The sequence below is a fragment of the Lolium rigidum genome, chromosome 5, assembly GCF_022539505.1.
Source record: "Lolium rigidum isolate FL_2022 chromosome 5, APGP_CSIRO_Lrig_0.1, whole genome shotgun sequence".
Classification (NCBI taxonomy): Eukaryota; Viridiplantae; Streptophyta; class Magnoliopsida; order Poales; family Poaceae; genus Lolium; species Lolium rigidum.
Genome location: NC_061512.1, coordinates 78,699,437 through 78,714,529, shown reverse-complemented (window position 1 = coordinate 78,714,529; position 15,093 = coordinate 78,699,437). Strand labels below are relative to the sequence as shown.

Here is a 15,093-nt window from a genome sequence, read left to right as displayed (position 1 = left end):
TCAACTTGATATGCTAGATTCAGCCCAGAGTAGCAGTGAGTGCGGCAGTTAATGTACTTACGTTAAAAAAAACAGACCAGTGCCCAAAAATAGATCCATTTCCGTTCAAAATCTAAGACAACAGAAGCAAAGTAAAGCATATGACAATATATCAACATCTCATGAAGCCCGAAGGCATTATGCCTCGAAAAGAAACTTTAACCATGCACATAGCTACAGGCATCCAGTTATTCATCAACTGTAATCTTCAAGTTAGATCAACGGGGATCCTGGAAAGGGCAAAACATCGCCACTTCATGTTCTTCAGAACCAGGCCAGCGGGAGCCATAGTTGACTGGCCTGGTTTTCTAACTGTGTAGCACGAACAGGAGGTTTTAACTTTCTAGCGGGAACTGTAACTTCTCAAATATAAGAATCGCAACAACTGGTCCTGCGAAATCTCCAAGGGTACAACCTGCAAGTCATTGGACGACATAGTGTCAACTTAGTTTGAACTGAACCAATACTAAGATGTGCTAAATCTGATAGTGATTCATTCAAGGCAGCAAGTGTGCTAAATTCCTTCGAAGCAAACTAATGGACGCTATAGATAAATATGCAGAGGACACATTTTTCACTCATGGCAACATAAACGGCTGCAAACTTACAAAAAGGACCAAATTGCAGAAAGAGCATCACATGCAGAATAAAGGTAATTTAAGATGATTTTTAGGGAACCGAAAGATCTATTGATTGCCAACATAATAAAGTGAAAAGTCAACAAATCCATAAATAAAACTAGATGCTTTGGCAAAAGTTACACTGTCTAGCACTTGAATAGACGGAAGAAAGGAGTCGTAACTCACCAATCCACTGGCCATGCATTGGATGTACGAGGGCACCAAGGCCTGCTCCAATTGAGGCAAAAACCAAAGAGAAACCACATTTGATGGTTACACTATAGATCTTTTTCCCGAACAATTTGAATTTCTCCCTCTCGTCAAGCAATTCTTCATCATTATCAGGTTGGCGAATGAAACATGTGTAAACTTGGACTAGAGATTGTATAACCCAAGCAGCAGCTACTCCCAATGCATGTGCTGTTTGAAGAAAGAAAGAATATTTGAGTGATAACCTACAAGAGGTAAAAAAATGACACTGGAGGAAAATCTTACCTCGGATAGTTGTCCTGGCAACACAGTATGTGTATTCTGGAATTGACATCCCCCTTTCAGCTTTCCTCTTTGATGATTTTGCAGCATCTTTTGAAAAAGAGATAAAAGGTAAGCCATTATATTTATATTATATAACAGCTGATAAAAAAATACAGAACTCAGTACACAAGAAAGTAAAATATAAAAAACTGATCGGTCGGACACAATTAACAGATGACAGAACATGACATAACTTATTGGTAAACTAGCATATGACCAAAACATCCTGCAAGGGACTGAATAATGTTTGGCCAGCACAAGAAGTCAAACTAAACAATCCATTCAACGGCCAGGAGTGCTCGACCCGACCAGAAAGAGATAAGATTTAATGACTTACCACTAACTAACTCAGCAATGAAGGCATAAGACATCCAAAAAAAGAACCTCAGTTGACAGATTCTAATGAGCATAGACATGTGTTAGGTTTTACATTTGTGCAGCCCCGAGTCAGGGTCGGGTGTCCAAACTTCAAATGCTCATGGGCAAGCTACCGTTGAATCCTAATATTGCCAAGTTATAAATAAAATAGTTCTTTACACATGCATGAGGAGAAAGATTGTAGATAGGAGATTCTTGACAGCCTGTGTATTTTTTCCTAGTCCTCATGTACTTTTAGTTGTCTAAAATTTTGAACCACAAGTTAAACCAACAAGCAATATGAAAGCTGAACAGAGGATCCAATAGTTATCATGGAAATAGCAGCTGGATGTATGCCAATGATCTAGTGAACAAGTTTATTGAGAAAAGACTAAATCCAGGAAACTACAACAAGTATGGTTGCGACTAATTGAAGAATACTTTCTTTCCATGCAAATAATAATTCCAAGAATGATGCAGCATTATTCAATTTGAATAACTAACGCATTTAGATTTTATAGTTATTCAAATCAAACAGGTTAATCCCCTGGTATTAATCTGGACTAAGAAATTTGCTATTCTGGATTTTGACTAGCAGTTCCGTTGGTTTCCATCAATCACCGTAAGATGATAGCTAAACGAAGATTTGACTAAATGCACATAAGGAGATCTAAGGAACATCACCAAGCCATATAGCAACTTATCAAAACAGAAAACGAAATCAATGCTTAAGACCATATGTAAATTAATGTGGAGGAAAACAATGATAAAACTGTCGAGTGCACTAAAAGTAGATGAATAGAATAAATGTAGTTGAGGTACTGCGTACTAGTAGCCTACATATTTACTTCAGGACTTGTATAGTAGAAGAAAATGTATTCCCATGTTTCTTTCCAATAATGCACAGGTTCTGTTACATTCCTGCTAGAACGCTGCCAGAAGGGCACATAAAAAAAGAAGAGAAAAATTCACCTTTGAGAAGCTTCCATGCCGTTCTATCTGAAACATGGCGAACTGCAATCCTTTCCAATACTCTTCTAGTTGTTACGACGGAAGTCTGCAAATGTAGAATATAACAATAAGTACTGACTTTTACATGAATGTTTGAAACAGTAACGGTCTTCTGGGCCAAGCTTAAAAGTATACTAGAGCGGAATTAGGCTTCAGCTAATTTGGGGTTTCTAGTACAAAGCGGAGTTAGGCTTACAGGATGGAGCCCCACCTATTTGGCCCAGGTTCACCCTCTAGGCCCAAACAACACGTATACTAGGAAGTGCATTTATTTTCAGAGGCAAAAATAGCCAGTTTATGGAAGACAATTGAAACAGAGAGCGCTACTTTACTGAAATGTCACAGAGTAAATACGTACCTCACGTGCAATTTGCTGCAATGATTTGTGGAAGGGAGTGACGAGGTCGACAGGCGGCCTCTCTGAATCATCTTGAAGGAAATCATCATCGTCCTCGTCATCAGTGGGCGGACTAGGCTCGAGAAGCGGCAAATAGTACAATAGGAAGGCCCTCAGGGTTGTCAAGCTTAAATGCTTGAAGGTAAACGCAAAATGAAGCGGCTTGAGCTCGAAAGGGTATTCCTTTATTGGCACTTGGAGATCGCGGGGCGAGATACCGTGGATCGAGTCGAATATCTTGCTATTAAGATCATTGACAAGATCGGGAGTGTCAGTCGATCCGTAAGTCGCGCCGGCATCGCAGTAAGCGACCTTCCTGCATCGATAAACAGCGTGGTTGGTTATAGGTAAAGAAGTGCGCATTGGCATGTGGTAAATGAAGAGTTCCTTTTTTCTTCTAGGTTTTATTGCAACTTCCATGGAAGTAGTGAAGATATCTTGTTATCATTGGTTGGTTTGTAGAACTGCATTACTCGTACTAGCTAGGGAATGAGTCTAGAAGAAAGATTGATTGAATCACAAACTCCACGTTATGATATTGTTTAATGAACTTCTCCAATTTCTTCCTAGCTAGAATAACAGTTTATGCAGAGCAATGCGTCGAACACCTTGATCGCGACACAAAGAAACCAACCAACCAACAAACTAGCATGGGCAACTACGGAAGCCCTAGTGGTAGGTGAGTAAGGAGTCGAGGAAGGTGGAACTAACCCGAACAAGTGTCGCGCGGAGAGGGGAACGCCGGCGGCGGCGAGTGCTGCGGCGGCGGATGCTGCTGCCGCGGCGGACAGGGTGGCGTGGGAGTGGAGGGAGCCGCGGGGCGCCCGGGCGGCGAGGTCGAGCAGGAGCGCGATGCCGACCGCCATGGGCGCGGGATCTCGCGGCGGGCGGGCGAGGAGAGGAGAGGTCGGGGGTTTGTCGGATTCGCCGGGTCGTGCAGCAGCGTCAGTGCCGACAACGACGGAGGTGGCTGCCGGTTATGGGCTTGGGCTCGTCGCCGGTTGGGCTCTCGGTTATATCATATGGGCAGCTGGGAAGTGGGTCTCATTGTCGAATTAGGACAACAAAACTTTCCGTATTGGAAAAAGAAGCTGAATCTTAAACCCTTCACTACGAAATAAACCCGAATCGCAAAACTTTCCGTGCTGAAAAAGAAGATGAATTGCAACGATTCCGTAACAAAATTGAATCGCAACACTTTTCCTATTTTGGAAAATAAAAGTGAAATCGCAACACTCCGGTAGTTACTATACTTCGACGACATGGTTTATGATGCAGGCAAGGTCAGTGACCCGCAAAACAAGATAAATAAAAGAAAAGTTGTATGTGTAAATATAATTGTTGGTCTCTTTTTTTAAGTGGCAGAGAACATCTCTAAACCATTTTTATTGTGATTATAAATCTGTTTTTTTTTTGCTATATTTGCTGTGTGTAACATTCCAGTTGATGTTGCTAAAATATTGACATTAAGTTTCATGTTGTCAAGAGATATAATCGAGGGTTAAACGTATGACATTTTTTTTGCGAGGGAAACATATGACATTTGATGTATATAAATTTTTTGGTTCCTCATACTGAATGCCTATCACCCAACCTTTCGTAATTATGCACCGAGATGGGTTTATTAAAAAGCATATCACTACTAAAAAAAGGCTTATTAGTGGCGCACACACCGCCACCTACTGCGACACTGCTAACGTACATGTGGGCCACTGCTATATGGTCGAGGTGCGCCACTACGGAAAAAAGAGGTGCGACACTGGAAAAAATTTGAGATTTGGATCTGGATCTAGATCTGGATTTTTTCAATTTTTTGCATTTTTTTCGATTTTCGTTCTAGTATGCATCTTGTTACGTTCTCTGTGTCCACTTGCAGCTGAAGAAGGAGTGGAGGAGGAGGTGGTGGCCGGAGTTGGGGGAGTGGAGATGGAGGAGGAGGTGCTGGCCGGAGTTGGAGAAGGAGTGGAGGTGGAAGAGGAGGAGGGGGACGGAGTTGGAGGATGAGTAAGTGGAAGTGGAAGAGGAGGCCAGAGTGGAGGAGTATGCCGGATTTGGGGTAGGAGGGTGCCGGAGTGGAGGGGGGAAGTGGAGGAGAGGAGGTGGCCAGAGTTGGAGAAGGAGTGGAGGAGGAGGAGGTGGCTAGAATTGGAGTAGTAGAGGAGAAGGGAAGAGGGTGGGGATAAGGGTAAGTGTCCGGGCATTTCAAATTTCGTGGGTGGGAAGTTAGCAGTGGCGCACCCCATGGCTTGGTGCGCCACTACTATTTTTTTTGAAGTTTCTACCCGAAATCTAAAACCTGAAAAAGTTATGTTTTCTTTTCGATTATTTGGAATCTAAACATTCTCTAAACGTCCGGTGGAAGTTGAAATTGGATTGGAAATTTCGTGTAGATACATTTTCATATAAAAAAAGATTTTCATTGGAGGTCGTAAGCAACCAGAAATCTCATTTTACCGATACATGACGCAATTTTGCAAAAAAAGGTCAAAATTTATGTTTGTTAATTTTTCTTGCAACTAGATAACATAACACATGGACATCTCGAAGATTTTATTGTTTTGAATTTTCCATCAATTTCTTTATTTCTTTTTTGAAAACTAAAAAGCAGATCCACCGAGGGTGGGGCGTGGGGCAGAATATATGGTACCCCCTTAGCAATGGCGCAACATGGCATGGTGCGCCACTGCTATCTGCCATGGTGCACCATTGCTAAGGGGTAACATATTTTCATCATTTTAAAAAATGGCCAGACTTACCAGTGGCGCACTAGGGAGAGGGTGGACCAATGATAGGGCAAATGTGGTCGATCTTTCGATGAGACGTGGATAAATTGATTTGTTGGTGGAGTTCGTGCTTGACGATCTGACTACACATGCAAAGCTCGTGCGCCAATGCAATCGTTGGGACAATTTCCGGGAGTTACTGATCTTGCGGATGCACGATCAACCTGACCAGCGAGGGTCTTAATTCCTACGTGAAATCGAGAACAAGTAAGAACTAATGATGCAATCAGAATATTGCGGATATAGATGAAAGCTTTATTGAAAAAGGTGGGATTTCGAATAGTCGGTCTTGTTCTGGGCGTTGGCCTCAAAAGAAGTACACGAGAGTTGCAGCAATTGGCTAACTTTTAATCTAATCAAAATCCGAGTCTAAACGTGATGGCTATTGGGGTATTTAAAGGAGGAAAAGATGAGGTTTCGGTCAGCCATACGCATGGTGGCCGAACCAAACCCTAGAAGGCCTTTCTCCCCTTAATATAGACTCTAAAAAGTGGCTGACTTAATTCCTGCGAAAATGGCATGGGCCTGGCCCAAAACTAAAGGTGACGCAGCACCATATTATGCTATGGACGAAATTATGAAGTGTAATCTTGTATATTTCATCCAAGTCTTCATCCTTCATCATGGTGGCTTCAAAGTTCTAAAATATCCACTTGGGACGTCCTCTTCAATCCTCATATGCTTGCTGTCATTTCATCCATGTGTGATCATGCTCCAATGCTTGTCCTCCTCATCCATGCTAGGTCCATCATTCCTAAGAGTAACAAACACATTTGATTTAGGCAACATCATATTCTCATGTATGTGAGGAATAGTTCGAAGAAACGAAAGTACATGATAGTTAAGTTGTTTGGCACGAGCTCGAGTGATTTGTCCTTGTATTTGTATGGCTGTAGGTACAACAGTTGTATCAAGAGATGGGATGTCCTCATCAACCAAGAAGAAAGTTAGCAGTGGCGCACTACTGCCAGGTGCATCACTGCTAACATGCCTTCTAGTGGAGCACCACTTTCTGGTGCGCCACTGCTAATATAGTAGTGGCGCACCAGTAAAATCGTGCGCCACTGCTAGCATTCTACGGCTAGGACTTTTTCTATTAGTGCATTGATCCCTGAAATCATTACCATCAAGCAAACAACCTCTCATTCGGATACAATGTGATTTAATTTATTTAAAGATAGAATGATGTGATATTGGTACTTTTTGTGGTTTCTATTAGTCACTATAACATGTTACTTTGATTTATTATTTTGTTGAGAGTGAGCTTATGATGTTATTACCATAAGAAGAGAGCCTTTAAATTGATCTGAACTAACAACCAAGAGAGAAAACAAGTGTGTGGCCCACTACATCTATTATAACTTCTAAGCATGTGCCATGATTTGGGTTATTGTGTCATTGTGTGTGTATCCAATCCCCATCTCTATTCTTAAGTTCGGTTTTTGTTGAGGTGGCGACTTGAACATGTTCCAGGCCTTTTATTTTGAAGCCGATGACGATCTCCTTGTCGCATGGGTAGTGTCGGTGCGACACTGTGAAAGTCGTGACTTCTCGCACATGAGCGGAGCTTGACGCCCGGTAAAACAGGGTGATTATACTAGTTATGCCAAATGAGGATCTTGGCAGAGAATTGTTGGAAGACTATGGAGAAAACAAGGCCCCAATTTATCCGATAGACCAAAATACCTCGGTAGTTTATTTTCTAGTTTCACGCTGCTATTGTTCGTCCATGCCACTCATCTTCTTCCACGACATAGATGCATCACACGGTAATTCATGTACACTACATGATAAGGGCTAAGCCCAAGGGGGTGCCCGATCTTCACGGATTTGGATGTGATTCATGGGGGAGGTGCAAGAACACGAAGAACACGGGTGTAAAGCAAAGTGGATCGAAGATACAAACGCAACACACACACACACACACAACCGGTTGTTCTTCGTTGGCCCTACACCAACCCAATAGAATTGCAAGGCAAAGACCCACAAGGAGTAGAATCCCTCACAAAAGATTGGCAAGCAATTGGCAGAGTTCCAAAGAGGAAAAGAGTGCAAATAGATAGAATTGCAAGAAGCAAAAGATCCACAAGCACTAGAATTCCTAGAATGGAAGAGACCAATTCCTTCGAAGAGTCTTGATCACTTCATAGATTTGGATCTAGAAGGGTTTCCCATAGGGAGGAGGAAAGCTCATGTCAATTCTCACAACAAGTCTGACCCTAGATCTAAGCCAACAAGGCTATTTATAGTGGGAGGGTCGAAGGGGTAAGTCAAAGATGAAAACAGGCAGTTTCGTGCTGAAACGCGTACAGGCGGAAGTTCCGGCCTCTGGGGGAGGAAGTTCCGGTCGGGGCAGAAGTTCCGGTCCTAAGGGGCGGAAGTTCCGTTCGGGGAGGTACTTCCAGCCAACTTCCGATCTAGTTCCGAAAGCGACCTATTTGCTTGCAGTAACATCCTGGGGCGTTTTGGCACGTTTCCGGAACTGGGATGGAACTTGGGCGATAGTACTGGCGGGCGGAAGTTCCGGTCGTTGAGGGAGGAAGTTCCGGCTGCGGCTCCGTCAGCTCGAGCATCTTCAGTCTTGGACAACAACTGGGAGGAAGTTCCGGTCCTGGCGGGCGGAAGTTCCGGTGGGAGCTTTTGTGCTTCTTCAACATTTCCTTCAGTCTTGGGAGGCATCTGGGCGGAAGTTTTGGCCATGGGGGGCGGAAGTTCCGGCTGGAGCGTTGTTGCATCTTCTTCATCTCTTTCTCCATTGGCTTGGTCCTCACGACTTGTATCTTGTTCGATGTACCTGATTGAACACAAGGTATTCACATGAAGTAGCATGCCATCCAATGAGGTATCAAATGTATACGTGGAAAGGAGCGAATTGAGCTCTTGGTATATGGCTTTGGCCCGAGCTCGTGTCATTGGGCCACGAGGAGGGCTTGTCGGTCTTGAGGAGGAGGTGTCCAAAAGCCACCATGCATCATCTCCCCCCTTGGAAAAGAGTCGTCCTCGACTCTAAAGTGTCTTCATCTCCTTGACATGGCATCCTATCCTTGATGTTGATGACGTACTTGGTCTTGAGGGTCGTAACATTGAAGTTCATGAAGCACATGTCTTGGTCCGTGGCGATAGTTGTTGGTAGTCCATGTAGTCGAATGTTCTCCCTAAGCAACAATGTATGCATGTGTGAAGCATTAACCGTTTTAGAGCATGGCTTGCCTTGATCTAAAGGATGGACTCTAGCTACCACATCAAAAGTTGGAGCATGGTTATGGGGGTTGGAAATGGACTTAGCTTGAAAACACATGGGGCGTTGTATGCATTGAAGCTCGATGTCTCTCATCATCTTGGTGACATGGTGGTGTGTGGAGAGCATGGTAAGTGTCTTGTCTCATACCTTTTCCTTGGCATTGAGGTGGGTAGCTTGGCGAAGTACATGTTCTTGTATGATGGCTCTTGGGTCTTCATGTAGTTTCTTCATGGTGATGGCGTGCTTGTCGAAGTCCATGTTGGTTCTCTCATGAAGAATTAGAGGTGGGTTGTCGCTTCCGAACAAGAACTTGGGTAAAAGCAACTTTCGCATAGAAGAATCGGGTATGCCAAATTTATTTGCCTTGGACAAGAAACCATCATGCAAATGGAACTCAACAAATTCTTTTTCAATGGAAAACTTGGCAAACATGGGAAAAAATTGCGTCGGTGTAGTCAACCCTTTGTAGGACAAGGAGTGGTGGATAGGGAAGTCTCATTTGCAAGTCACGAAAAGTGTGTTGTGTAGCGTTGTTCCAAACAAACGGAACATTCAAGATGCAAGCAATGGTGCTAATGTTTTTTCATAAAGCGAGTATGGAACATGGCAAGGTCGTGGAAACTTCGAGCTTGGGAAATTGTTGTTGGCGTGGGCCACTTATGTATGTCCTCAACTTTCGAAGAATCCACCTCAATGCCAATAGAGGAAACCGCAAATCCAATGGAAATCAACTTTTTGTGTGCAAACGGGCATAAGATGCATAAGGCTTCTCTCACATGTATAATATGGTCCTTTAGATTCTTGGAACACATGAGGGTATCATCAAGGCATACAATAACACTCTTGCCAACAAGATGTTTCAAGATATGTTGCATAAGACGCAAAAAGAGTGACGAAACAAAGGAACAACCCAAAGGCATGAAAAGAATTGTCGGAACCACACGTGGGCTAAGGTTTTCATGAACATACCCGTGTGTTTGCCAATCATGAGTTTGACGTTGCATTTCCTCTTGGTCGTCAGGTTTGGTGCGGTGAGCGGTACATTTTGGTAGTGTGCCGCCTTGCATGAGGTCGATGTGGTGCTCTATGCCTTGAAGTTGTGGTAGTCCTAGAGGGAGCTTGTTGAGGAAGACATCTTGAGACTCCTTCAAAAGATACAACAAAGACGAAGGGAGTGTTGTTAAGTTGTTAGTCTCCGAGGATAGTCCCTTGCAAATGAGCACATAGTGCACTTTGGTGGATGGGTTGTGATGCACTTCTCTCATCTCACTCTTGGTGGATATGAGGACACTCTTCATCTCACTCACATTTAGCTTGTGGCGCTCACTTTCATTTTGGTGGCTCACTCTCTCACCTCTCATCTCACTATTGATAGTAGCTTCCTTAGCCCTTGCTAAAGACTTTGCATTATTGGCAATTACTTGGCTAGGAGTCATTGGGCGTAGGATGAAGGACTTGTGGTTGACATTGAAGCTATAGGCATTTGTGTAATCATCATGGTTTGCTTTCTTGTCGTGTTGCCAATGGCGACCAAGTAGCATATGGCACACCGACATTGGTACCACATCACACTCAACGGTGTCTTCATATGCTCCAATCTTGAAGGATATTGTGATGGTGTGTTGAATCTTCACATTTCCGTTGTCACTTAGCCATTGTACATGGTAAGGATGGGGATGTTTCCGGAGCGGGAGGTTGAGCTTGGAACATAGTTTGGTGCTTGCAAGGTTGTGGCAACTTCCTCCATCAATGATGACCTTGATTGACTTGCCATTGATTCCAGCTCTTGTTTGGAAGATATTGCATCTTTGGTCTTCATTGGGGAGTGCATGGGTTGTCAAGATTTTGGTCACAACAAGTGATGGGCTTGCATCATGCACACATAGGATTTTCTCTTGATCTTCCAACTCCTCATCTTCAAGTGTTGTTGCGGCTTGCTCCAAGGCTTCATATGCATCTTCACTTAAGTATTCCACATTGCCATCATCTCGAGTTATCATAACTCTTGTGTTCTTGTATTCAAAGGATTTATGTCCTTGGGCACCACACTTGAAGCAAGTGATGCTACTAGATCCCGTGGAAGCTTTGGAGGACATAGTTGATGGTTCCGGCTTGAAGCTTGTTGTCTTGATGGAACTTCTTGTTTGCTTGGGAGGGTCCTTGGAGGAACTATCACTTGTGTTGTTTGTGCTTGAGGAGGCATTCGTTCCATTTCTTGCGGCGAATAAGTTCTTGGACTTTGCACTTGCTAAGTCTTCTTGCACTTGGCGCTCGGCCCTTGTAGCTTGATGAAGTAACTCAACCATGTTGGTGTAAAGCAAGAATTCCACTATCCTCTTGACGGGGATGTTCAATCCATTTAAGAACCTTGCCATTGTTTGCTCTTCTCGCTCATCCACATTCGCACTCATCATGGTCATGTGCATCTCCTTGCAATACTCCTCAACGGACTTGAAGCTTTGCTTGAGTTGAGTGAGCTTTTTGAAGAGTTTACGTTTGTGGTGGGTGGGCACAAAGCGGGTGTGCATGACTTCTTGCATCTCTTCCCATGTGTCAATGGGCTCTAAGTCTTCTTTAGCACGCTTCTTGTTTACTTCTTCTCACCAAACATTTGCATATCCCTCAAACTGAAGTGATGCCATGGCCACCTTCTTTGCTTCGGAGAAGTTGTGGATGCGGAAGATCTTGTCAACCTTGAGTACCCAAGACAAGTATGTATCGGGGTCTTCTTCTCCTTTGAACTTGGGCATGGTGAACTTTAGCTTCCCAAAGATTTCTTCCTCATTACGGTCATTGCATCGATGTATTGGTCTTGCATCCTCTTGATCCTCATTATGGTTGCGAGTTTGTTGATGATGATTCTCATCTTCATTGCGGCGATTTGGAGGAGGAGGACGCCTTCCAAGTGGTTGCCGAGGTTGTGGCATTACACTATCTTCCCTTGGTGCTTCGTCTTCATTTGTGGTGACTTGCTTCACCTTGATTGGCATGAGGTGCTTGATGAGCTCGATGATTGAAAGGATTGTGTCTTTTATTGTCCATGTTGTTCCTTCTTGCGCCATCATCTTGAGGAGCATCAATATTGATGATTTGGCGTTCTTGGTTCACTTCTTGTTCGGCTTCATGTTGTGGTTGCCTTTGAGCATTGGCCACTTGAGATGGACGAGGTTGCCCTTGTTGTTGACGTGCCTCTTGCTCATGGCGACGACGTTGTTGCTCACGTGCATGAAGGAGATCTTGATCATGACGAAGACGTTGTTGTTCCTCTTGGATTTGCTTGTTGTAGCCTCTCTTGTTCAAGTTGAGCACGTGCTTGCTCCGCATCTCGAGCTTATTGTTGAAGTACTTGAGCATCCACATTATGGTTGTGTGGGTCTTCATTAGAGGAATGATGAGATGGCGACGGAGCTCGATGCCTTGAACTATGAGAGCGTGAAGACCTTGAGTGTTGGCTTCGATTGTTGGCGATGTTGGCAATAGCTTGTTCAAGGCGTGCCAACCTTTCTTCCTGTCTTCTCATGCTCTCCATGTTTTGTTGACCTTGAGTAGCGAGTGTAGCCTTCAAATCGTGGCCTTGAGCATCAAGCTTCTAATGGAGGTCTTGCACTTGGACATTGAGGTCTCTTCTTTGCACTTGAGCTCGTTCTTCATAGCGTAAGACGGTCTCATCCATCCTTGCCGTGAGGTCATGGATACTCTTTTTGACGGCTTGAGTAGCTATCCAATGTTGGTGCCGCGTCATCGGCAATTGGTTCCCCTCTCCACTAGACATGGTTACAAACTAAAACAAGAACTATGTTGTTGTCGGGGGGAAGACCCCGGATAGGGCAATGGACGCGGAGCAGCCGGCTGGCCACTGGCCGGCTCGCGGCAAAGGCCGGCTGAGGAGCAGCCGGCTGGCGCCGTGGCCGGCTGGTCCGGAAGCCGGCAGTCTCTAGGTCCTAGTCGGCCCGGCTACGGCCACCAATGCTGTAGCTGGGCCGGCTTCTACAAGCCATATCCGACTGGGGTTTGTACCTCAGACCGACTCGAGGCCGGCGAGTCTTGCACCGGAAGGAACCGGGTTGGTGATCCGGGTTCCTAAAGTCCACGCCGACTCCATCTTCCGTAAAGCGCGGGGCACCGTGGAGCAATAGTGCCACGCGCCGGACAGGCCGTCGTGGCTTACGACGATCCGTACCGGCTACGGAGGCCGACGGCGACAGGGACACCTCCTCTCCATACCGCCGACCGTGGCAGCCGGATGGGACAGGCCACGACGCCTCAACGGCTCCTGACGTCACCGCCTCGGGAAGGAGCGGAAGCCGGAGCCGGCCAAGCCGGCCAGTAAACTATAGGGTCTTATATGTAAAGTGCCGGCGCCTATATAAGCCGCACTACCCCCTCTTGTGCAGGGGATCGATCATTCTTACTTCATTCCACCCATAGAGCTGCCCTGCGAGAGAGACCATTGTCTCCCTTAGCCTCCCAGGAGCAGCCGGACACAGCTCTAGGAGCACCATTGTATTGTGTGACCACCATATACACTCATAGCAGGAGTAGAGGTTTTACCTCCATCGGAGGGCCTCGAACCTGGGTACGTCGCCGTGTCGCTCGTACCCATACCCGCATCCGGATACCGCCGTGAGATCCCTCGGGAACCACTTCGATTAGCCACCCTATGGCATATGCCGTGACGATACCACGACATTTGGCGCCCACCGTGGGGCCTTCAGCGTCCTCGGCCGGTGTCTTCATCCGGACGGGCCTCACCATCACCACCGGCGAGCGAGTCGCTTCAGGCTTGATCTGGAGATTCGGCTCCCTCGACTGCGTCAGCGACAACGTTGGCTGCTTCGCTGACCGGCCCTTCCCAGCCGGCGGCAGCGTCATCTCCTTTGGCGGCCACGACGTCTACGTCGCCACCGTCGCACCGCCGCGCTACCCGCGGCAGGTGCTGCGCTGCGCAAGCCCTCCTCCGCAAGCCGGCAGCAGCGCCCACGCCAGCCCCGCCGTCGTGCAAGTCATGATGGCTGGCGACGAGCTCCCCATCAAGAACCCGCGCATGCGCGGCCCCAACCTGGAGCGCAACGTCGACCCCAACGCCTCCGGCTCAGGCCCGAAGGCGCCACCGCCACCGTCCCGGCTGGACGAAGTCCGGGCAAAGCTGAGCACCCCGCTCACGCCTGGCGGAGACCCCACCGCCATTGAGGCGGACTTGGAGGCGCATCGCCAGCTCCTCCTCAAGCAAACCGAAGAACTGGCTGCTGCTAAGCGCCAGATGGAGATCACCCAGCCGCGAGTACAACCGCGCCCACGGCCTCACTCCGTGCGGCGACGAGCCAAGCCGAGCCGGCCACATCCGCCGCAGAGGCCGCGACCTTGGCGCCGAGATCGCCCGCGACGGCGCTCCTTCGCCGGCTCCGTCCGCGGAGCTCCCCGTCTACAACACCCCCGACAAGAACATGCGCGCGGCAGAAGCCGCCGCAGAAGAGCTGAACCGCCTTGAAGGCGAAGAGTTACGCCGCCAAACCATGCAGGTGACTGAGCTGCTCAACGCAGCCAACAAGCGAGCGGCCGACCCCGTGTATGTCAATGCCCCCGCAGCTTCTCACGCTCGTGGCGCTGCAGCAACGACAGGGAAGGCGCCGGGGACACGGCCGAGTCCGCCTCCCCCAGCACCAAGCCGGCACCGTGACTCCCGGGCCACGCACGCAAGTTCGGGCCGGCCGAGCCACCAGCCGAGCGGCAGCAGCCGCAGCCGGCCTCCCCCAAGCCGAAACCAGGAGCAAGACTCCGAGCCCCGCCGTCAGCACCGGCCGGCTCCAGAAGCAAGCGGCGCACGCCAGCCGGCACACTCCCGGCTGGGCCCGCGCATCGAGCCCACCGACGCCAGAGACCGCCTCGATCGGCTGGTCGAATCCCGCATCGCGGAAGAGGAGGCGCCGGCTTTCCCCAAGTGCTTCGGGCCCCGCATCGCCAACGAGCCCGTGCTCGACGGCTTCCAGCTCCCCCGCGACACGCCCAAGTACGACGGCACCGCCAAGCCGGAGAACTGGCTGCAGGACTACTCCACCGCAGTCGGCATCTCTCGAGGCAACAAGCGGTGGGCGGTACGCTACTCCCCCCTGA

At 47.3% G+C, this 15,093-nt stretch overlaps 1 protein-coding gene across 1 annotated transcript; it reads right to left on the bottom strand.

The window, feature by feature from the left end:
• Positions 1 to 80: 80 nt before the first annotated feature.
• Positions 81 to 3,846, bottom strand: LOC124652626. Its single transcript, XM_047191668.1, has 6 exons — positions 3,670 to 3,846; positions 2,920 to 3,274; positions 2,523 to 2,607; positions 1,155 to 1,241; positions 846 to 1,079; positions 81 to 454 (listed from the first exon to the last, which is right to left on the bottom strand). The coding sequence occupies exons 1-6, from the start codon at positions 3,822 to 3,824 to the stop codon at positions 375 to 377; spliced, it is 996 nt and encodes a 331-aa protein (XP_047047624.1). The 5' UTR covers positions 3,825 to 3,846; the 3' UTR covers positions 81 to 374.
• Positions 3,847 to 15,093: the final 11,247 nt, after the last annotated feature.